General features: G+C 42.6%; 1 protein-coding gene across 1 annotated transcript in view; it reads left to right on the forward strand.

Annotated features, from left to right (window-relative positions):
• The window catches only part of PPT1 (palmitoyl-protein thioesterase 1), a 24240-nt gene extending 16041 nt beyond the window's left edge, over positions 1-8199 (forward strand). The window contains exons 6-9 of the mRNA XM_012646704.1: positions 2953-3043; positions 3907-4005; positions 5331-5402; positions 6719-8199. Of these exons, the coding sequence (XP_012502158.1) occupies positions 2953-3043; positions 3907-4005; positions 5331-5402; positions 6719-6841 (385 nt within the window). The 3' untranslated portion in view covers positions 6842-8199. The remainder of the gene's footprint in view (positions 1-2952; positions 3044-3906; positions 4006-5330; positions 5403-6718) is intronic.
• The last annotated feature ends 52 nt before the right edge of the window (positions 8200-8251 follow it).

The raw sequence follows: 8251 nt of genomic DNA on the forward strand, positions 1-8251 counted from the left end.
ACTGCTCCTGGCTTCATTTTAACAATTTTTAAGTGTATACTAAATGGCATTAATTCCATTGACAGTATTGTACCACCACATCTGGTACAGCAGCTTTTCACTTGGATTTGGTTGAATTTATTAATCTACATGACTCCTATCCCATATTTTCCTGTAGTTTTAAAGTTTTGTTTTTTATTCTCATACATTTCATCTACCTGGGGTGGGGGGGTTCTGTGCCTGAGTCTGTTTCTGGACTTTCTTTTCTGTTGATTTGTTTGTCTATCTCTACCCCATTGTTTTATTTACCATGACAACTTTTACCTAACTTTCCAAGTCTTGGCTGTTCTTGGACTTTTATTGTTTTATCTGAATTTTAGAATTATTTTGTCAAATGCCATCAAACGTTACCTTGGGATTTCGATTGGAATTCCTTAGAGAGTTTGGACATCACCTCAGCACATCTTCCTCTGCTGTCATTTGCTTTCCTTCAGGCTCTTACCTCTCTTAAGCCAGGCCTGTGAGCAGCATTTCCCTGTGCAAACTATACCGGTAGCTGGTCACAAAGAGGAGAGGAGGAACAAAATAGAATAATGACAGACCTAATATTACTGTTTTCTATTGAATTTTTACCATGGGCAGATACAGCACTGGAACTTCGCATATGTTGTTTAATTTTTACAGCACACTCAGAGAGGTAAAATCACTGTGATTGCATCCTGGTCCGTCTGACATAAAGCGGGTGCTGTCTGCCCCCGGGTACAGCAGAGGCAGTACAGTATCATGGTCGAGAGCACAGCTTCTGGAGCTAGACGGCCTGCGTTCCTGTCTGGCTCTGTACTTACATGTAGTATGACCTGGCAAGCTGCTTAACCACTCTGGGTGTCGTTGCCTCCTTGCCTCGTTTGTAAACATTTCTACCTCATGGAATTCTCACAAGGGTTAAATAGGTTAATGTATGTAAAATGCTTAGGATAGGCCTGGTATGTGGGAAGTGCTATTCGAGTGTTACTATCGCTAAGCCACAGTGGCTAGAGGAGGCAGTAAAGATGGTAAGGCTTGTCTCACCATCTGTGGTCTGTGGTTGGGAAGTTCTACCTGGGAGCTGTCCTTTCCCACACCTTCAGTGTGGTGCTCTGGCAAGAGTGTGGACTCTGACGGGTTCAGGCTCTTACCTTACTTTTACTACAACTGACTGGGTAGCTCGGGAGTTATTTAACCTCTCTGACTTTGCCCCTTTAGGAGTAAAAAAAAAAGATGATAATAATACAATCCCATATTTCTTCAGTCTGCTTCCAGAAGAACCTCCCCCCCTCCATCCCAAACAATATCCCACCTTCTGCAGCACCTCCAGCTTCTGCTCACCATCGGGTCCCCCCTCCTCAGCCATCCCACGAGCACCTGGTTTCTTACAAATCAAAAGTATCCCTCATTTCTTCCTGTTGCCCCTTCTTAGCTGTTTCCTTTGCACACTGAAAGGTGCCCTGTGACTGCTGTTTTCATTCATTCTTTCATCCTCAGCCATCAGGCCTCCCCACGGCAATTCAAAGACCTTTGTATTCATCCCGTTAATTTTTTTGATAAGCTTTGATCGGCCAGCTCAGTGACTTCTCAGCATCTGACACCGCTGCCCACCCCCTTGAAGCTTCTCCTTCCTTTGTTCTTCTAACTGTGCTGCCCTCCCTTCTCCTCACATCTAAATCCTACCACTCCCTCGTTGCCAATTTCTTTCACAGCTTATCTGACTTCCCCGTATCAGTTCATTTCACTCAGCAAACCCTTACTACCAAGCACGTGCCGTACGCCAAAGAGCTTAGTCCTTAGGGGGGACACAGGGAACCAGCACGCTCACATTTAAGTGACAGCAATACTAAAACGAAATGACAAGACCAGTACTAATAGCAGCATTTTATAAATGTTCAGAGTTCATCAAATTTTTAAAAGTCAGGGAGACTAAACATTTAAAAGATTTCAAATACATTTATAAACACATTAGAGAATGTCACTCTCACTGCTGAAAGACTGCTGCTTCCCGTAACCTTAGTCTTATCTGCTCCTGGGCACAAGAGCTGCCACCTTCTCTGATGTAGCTGGTGCCGTTGGGCTTTAGTGCCATCCCACTCCGCTGAGTGGAGCTTTCCGGACCACCACCTCTGGCCAGCTCTTCCACTCTGGCTGGGAGCTCCTCTTGTAGAAATTCTGATTTCTCTCCCTGCCAACCCAGGATAGAGAGCCCCACTCATGTTCTAATTTCCTTCTTTCTCCAGGAGGCCTTGTGGTAAAGGTGCCCCTTTTGGAGGGATGGAGGCTGGAAGGGAAGGGGAATTGGAAAGAGACTGGAGAGAGAATAAATAAGTGTGAACAGAACTGCTGATCTATGTCTGAAATAATAGTATTATAACAACCAAATACTTGCCCTTTGTACTTGAAAATGGCACGACATACTAGAATACTGAAAACTGGTGCCATCACTCAACAGCGTAGTTAAATGCTTTGTGACTGAGAAGTTAGACCTCCATCCCAGTCTAAGGATAGCAGGATGACTGACGCGATAGATGACTGGATGGAGGGGAAGAGGCAGAGGTGGTGATGTTTCAGTTGAGTCTTGCAGGATGAGGTGGGGTTAGGGGAGGGGACAGCATGTGCCATCATGACTGACCGGAAGGCATGATAAGTGTGATAAAGCTCAATGCCATAGGAGAACCAAATATTGGTAAGCCCTTTTCCGAAATCTTTTATACTTTCTGTACTATGCTGAATAGCCTGTGCTTGTCTCAACAAGGTGTCTTGTTGATGAACCATTTTGTAGGTAAAAGTCTTGTCTTCCCTACTAGAGGGCAAAGTGTGGGACTTGGGGGCTTTGGTCTTTTGTCCTTTTTAAGTGTCTTGGTGGCCTTTGCACTGGGCATGCCCCAGGCGGGCATGCCAGCTGACATGCAGCTTGATCACCTTCATTCCTTTTCCTTCCTGCAGCCTGGTGCAAGCAGAATACTGGCATGACCCCATAAAGGAGGATGTGTATCGCAACCACAGCATCTTCTTGGCAGATATCAATCAGGAGAGGGTAAGCACCCAAACCAGGCTCTCATAGTTGTGCATGCTTTTTTCTATTCAGGTCATCATAACCAAATCAGCAGTGACATTTCACCCAAACTATCCTGGGCAGAATCTGGGAAACAGAAGTTCTGTGTTTTGGGAGGCAGTACCTGTCAGATTTGGTTCCTTTTAGGGAGGTTGAAATTCACTTGGCTTTCTTTCCTCAAGTTCTTGACCTTTCCTAGCGCTGAAGCAGCAGGATAAGCTCAGTAGGTTGCTGGGTTGCTGGCTGGGCTAAGTGGAAATTCATAACTGCTATCTTAATGAGGAAGGTTTTCTCAGAAGAAAGATTTACCTAGAAGAGACTCTAGAGGGCACTCAGTATGTCCCAGATGCGAGCATGGTTTGGGAGGTTGTGGTAAACTAGATGGCTCAATTTATATTAGGCTCATCTGGAGGGGTTTTGAGGGTTTTTTTTTTTTTAGGGGGGAGGGTTTGTTTTTGTTTTTAAACAAAACATTTGACGGAAACAAAACAAAACAAACAGAAAATAACACAGAATAGTATAGCAGAACCAGTCAGAATTTGCAGTTTATTTTGCATTGGCTTTCTCTGACTAGAAGCCTTTCGCCTGTGTGATGGATGCCAATGGTATGTGGTGACAGATTCATGGTTGCACCTGGACACCATGGTTGTGGTATGTCAGTCAGGTAGGATGGTAAGAGATGGCTGTACAAGGTGTATTCTGGGCAGGAAGCTGGAAAACAGCACAATCTCGTGGGAAAGAAACATGGTGGCTCAGGGCCAGGGAGGCCAGAGCACTGAAAGGCTTTAACCCCCTGCTGGGACCTAATGGTAATGACCCTGAGGTGCTGCTGGCCTTTCTTCCAGGGTGTCAATGAGTCTTACAAGAAAAACCTGATGGCCCTGAAGAAGTTTGTGATGGTGAAATTCCTCAATGATTCCATTGTGGACCCTGTAGATTCTGAGGTAAGATACTACTTAGGCCACATGCCAGGAGACTATTGGAGTAAATGGCATTAAAATACAGCTGCCTGCTGGGGAAAAAACCTTCAGTCGTTTCTACCAGGTTTTGTGTACAACAGGGTTCTTCACCTGAGGTCCATAAATGGGACACCGAGGGTTGTAATCCCCTATCCCACCCCAGAATTGTATGCAGAATTATACAGTTGCACTCTCTGAGGAAGGGTCAATAGTTTTAGTCAGTTTTCAGAGATCTAAGATTCCAAAAATGTTCGGTCTATAAGCTAAACTAAGCTTGGCATTCAAGGTCTGCCTTGATCTGGCTTCAGTCTGTATTTCTAGCCCAATCTCCCTTTACTACCCACTTCATACACTTTGTCAAGCCATATTGTACTACCTATAATGCCTCAAACTTAGCATGTGCCTTTTGGCTTGTATGCCTTTGTTTATTCATGCTTTTCTGTCTCTAGAGTGACCTTCTCTGGCTTCTCCACCTGACAAGCTTCTATTTGTCAATGGCAAAACTCACATGTCACTTCCTTCAGGATGCCATGCCCCTTCCAAGCAGAATTTTCTCACTTTTATAGACTCATCAGCCTCTGTTAGAACACTCATCGTATTATGTCAAACCGCCAGGGGTTGGCAGACTATGGTCCACAGACCAAATCCAGCTTGCTGTTTTTATATGGGCCACAAGCTAAGAATGGTTTTACATTTTTAAATGGTTGGAAAAAAATCAAGACTTTTGACATGTGAAAATTATATGAAATTCAGATTTCATTGTTCATAAATAAGGTTTCATTGGAACACAGTTTTACTAATTTTTTATATATTGTCTGTGGCTGCTTTTGTTACAGTGGCAGCAGTGAGTACTTGCAATCATATGGCCCTTAAAGCCTAAATATTTTGTATTTGGCCTTTACAAAAAGGTTTTCTGACCCTTGTGCTTAATACTAAATTGTTTCTGTGCCTTCCCAGACTGGGAGTATCTTGGAAACAAGATATACATTCCTGTTTACATATAAAACAAGACTATATATTTATCCTTGAATGTCTAGAGTTCAGCACAGGGATTTTTTACATTTATTACTCCATAAATGTAGGAAGCAGAAATTCTTGGGAAGTGGAAAGCTCTTTGGAAAGATTAATTCATCCTTCACGATCCACCCTTAAAAAGATGACTCAAGACATACCCTGTCCATGTATCCTTCCTGCTGTAGCTTTATCATGTTCAGTTTGTTGCTAGTCTTAGCTACTAGCCAGTCTCAAATTAGTTTGGCAGTGGGTGCTGTGTGTCTGATTGGACCTTATTTCTCCTTCCTCTCCTGTAGTGGTTTGGATTTTACAGAAGTGGCCAAGCCAAGGAAACCATTCCCTTACAGGAGACCACCCTATACACACAGGTAACTGGGGAAAGAGATGTCTTGGGAGGTTGGTGCTGTCTTTTTCAGCTTCCGGTCCCTGAAGCTGCTAGGTTCTTTGGTGCTAGAGCCCTGTCCTGTACACCCAGAGCACTGCATGCTCATGAAGCACCTGACTCGTATCTGACATGGGCAAGGCTTCTTAGGCTGTTGATTGTTGCTCTAGCTTAGCAGGCATTAATTTATAGAAAACTGCTACATCCTGCAGGTAGGACCTGTACCTCATGGCTTTCAAGCAATAACAAGAAAAACTTCATCTCTCACTCCTTCCCTTTGATAAAAAAAAGGTTTAGAACTGGCTTCCTTTGCTGAGGTGCAATCTGGTCCAAATCCAGGATGCCCTCATGTATGACGAAAACATAGAAGAGAGGGGTGTTACCTTAAAACATTTACAGATGTGAAGTTGTTTTTAAATTAGGCACTGGCAAGGGGAACTCCTCTTGCAGGAGGTTGAATGGGACTAGAGTTGTGAATTTTATTTAATAGGAGGTCCTGTCTCAAGTGGAAGTTGCAATATTTTACCACCTCCAGTTCTGGGGCCTTGCATACTCTAAGGATTTTATATTGGAGACAGACTAAAAAAATGCACAAGTGGTACATTTGAACCAGTCATCTAACTAGAATTCCTTCAGTTAATTTCAGAGGCCATTTGTCTCTTCTCTTGGCTTTTCTCTTATATTTAGTGTCTCAGCTTGGGTAAGGTAAAAAGAAAGAGAAGCTAGAAACTTTTAAAAAAAAGTTTTAAAAATTACAACTAAGAACTTCCTTATTGTGAAACTCAAAACTGATGGCAGCCACAGCAGAAGCACCACTCTGGCACTGTCGTAACTGCTTAGCTTCCCAACCAGAGGTTGTTCTGTGGCACCAAGACTATGGGTGATGACATGGTCAATTGCAGGATATGAGTGTCCAGGTTTGTTATCCAAAGGTTGGATGTTTTAAGCTATCTAGCTAATGTTCTCCTGTCTTTTGCTCAGTCCCACTTACCTGTGATGTTCTGAGGTAGTTTTGGCTATAGCTTGCCCACTAACAGGTGGTCCTCCAGCTCTGGGAAGCTTTTCAGAAAGCACAATGTAAAACTCTGTATAGAACAATCTCAATTGCATATACAGTTTTAATACTTAGAAAAAACTAGAGGAAAGTTTCCTTTTTGGCATTTTTGATAGTACAACTCAATTTTAATACTCAGGACAAACTGCATTTTGAGAATGTATCTCAAGTTAACATTCCATTACTGTACTGTTTTACTCCAAAATTTTGATAATCCTCTTGATTAATTATGGCCTTTCTTTCTGCAGGACCGCTTGGGGTTAAAGGAAATGGACAAGGCAGGACAGCTAGTGTTTCTGGCTACAGAAGGGGACCATCTTCAGCTGTCCGAAGAATGGTTTAACGCCAACATTATACCCTTCCTTGAATGAAACCCTTGAAGTTTGTAACACAGCACAGGGAGCCCCTAACTCTTCCAAACCACATGGGAGACAGTTTCCTTCATGCCCAAGTCTGAGCTCAGATCCAGCTTGCAACTAATCCTTCTCTCCTATCATCATCTGACATGCCCTACTTGGAAAGATCTAAGATCCCAATCTTATCCTTTGCTCTTATCCTTTCTTGCCTCCTTTTGCCATATGGTGTTAAATGCAAATTTAATTAGGTAATAACCATGGAGATTGTTTTACAACCTTTTGTTGTGGTCAGTCAAGTTCAGTGCTAAGAAAGGCAGTCTGCTTCAGGTCAGTGCCAGAACTGTGCCCAGGCCCAGAGGAGACTGAACAAATTAAAGCAATGAGATAGATTCTAAGGGCAGATGTCTTCTTCAGGAAAGTCTAGCCACATTTCAAGCAGAGAGAAGGCTGATGATTTAGCCAGTGCTTGGAAAAGTATTGCTTGGATGTTTCTGCGTAATTTTTCTTAAGGCTGCCTTCCTCTCTGGGTATGTTGCCTTCTATGCCGTCTTAGCAATAATTACTAGACAAATCCCACTGGCCTACCATCTTGTCTCTGCAGCACCATTTTGTCTCCTTAGGTAGTGATGAATTCGTTGCTCTGTCACAAGAGGGGGGAAGGGTTGCTTAAGAAAGGAAACATACGTCTTATATAACCTAAATAGGGGGTGAAGAAAATGTAGGAGTGAGTGAAAAATGAGGCAGCTAGTTCTTTCTATTCCATCCTTGACCAACCTGCCCTATCTTAGCATGACTTGTAGTCTGGATGCTAGATTTGGATTTTAGAGTCTGGATGGTAATTGCTGGCTTTAACATAGAACAGAGGGAACAATGTGAAGAGACTGGGCTTTCCAACTTCCATCCCCCAAAACTAATTTACCAGCATACTCCAAACTATTTCTGATATGTTCTGTAAGAAAAGAACTATTTGCTTAAAAAACTTAGAAAATATTGCACACTCCCTTTCTCCTTTTGGAGATCAACCTCCATTAGAATATCTAAGGACTCTGAGAATTCCTGTTATAGTACAGAGACTAACTATAATCTACCATCTCCTACACTGTTTGAGCATGGAAATCATAGCCCCCACGCTGTGAAAATGTATTAACACTTTCTATTAATAGAAGACTGTTCTGTAGAATGCAAGTTTGGAGAAATGATTAGCTATGCTTTGATGCAAGAACCTTGTTAGTGCTACTAAGTTTACCCTTTATGGTTTTTCCTTCCTCTCTTAAGCCTCATTCTTCAACTAAAAGATGAAGATTAAGGACAAGAAGTGGGGGGGATGTGAAAACAGTTTTATGAGGTTGTCTAAAATAAAGAATAGTTTCTTATTCTTGGTGTCATTTTTCTTATCAATATTTTTATATCTCTGTACAGCAAATA

This window comes from Propithecus coquereli, unplaced genomic scaffold (assembly GCF_000956105.1).
Source record: "Propithecus coquereli isolate 6110/MARCELLA unplaced genomic scaffold, Pcoq_1.0 Scaffold249, whole genome shotgun sequence".
NCBI lineage: Eukaryota > Metazoa > Chordata > Mammalia > Primates > Indriidae > Propithecus > Propithecus coquereli.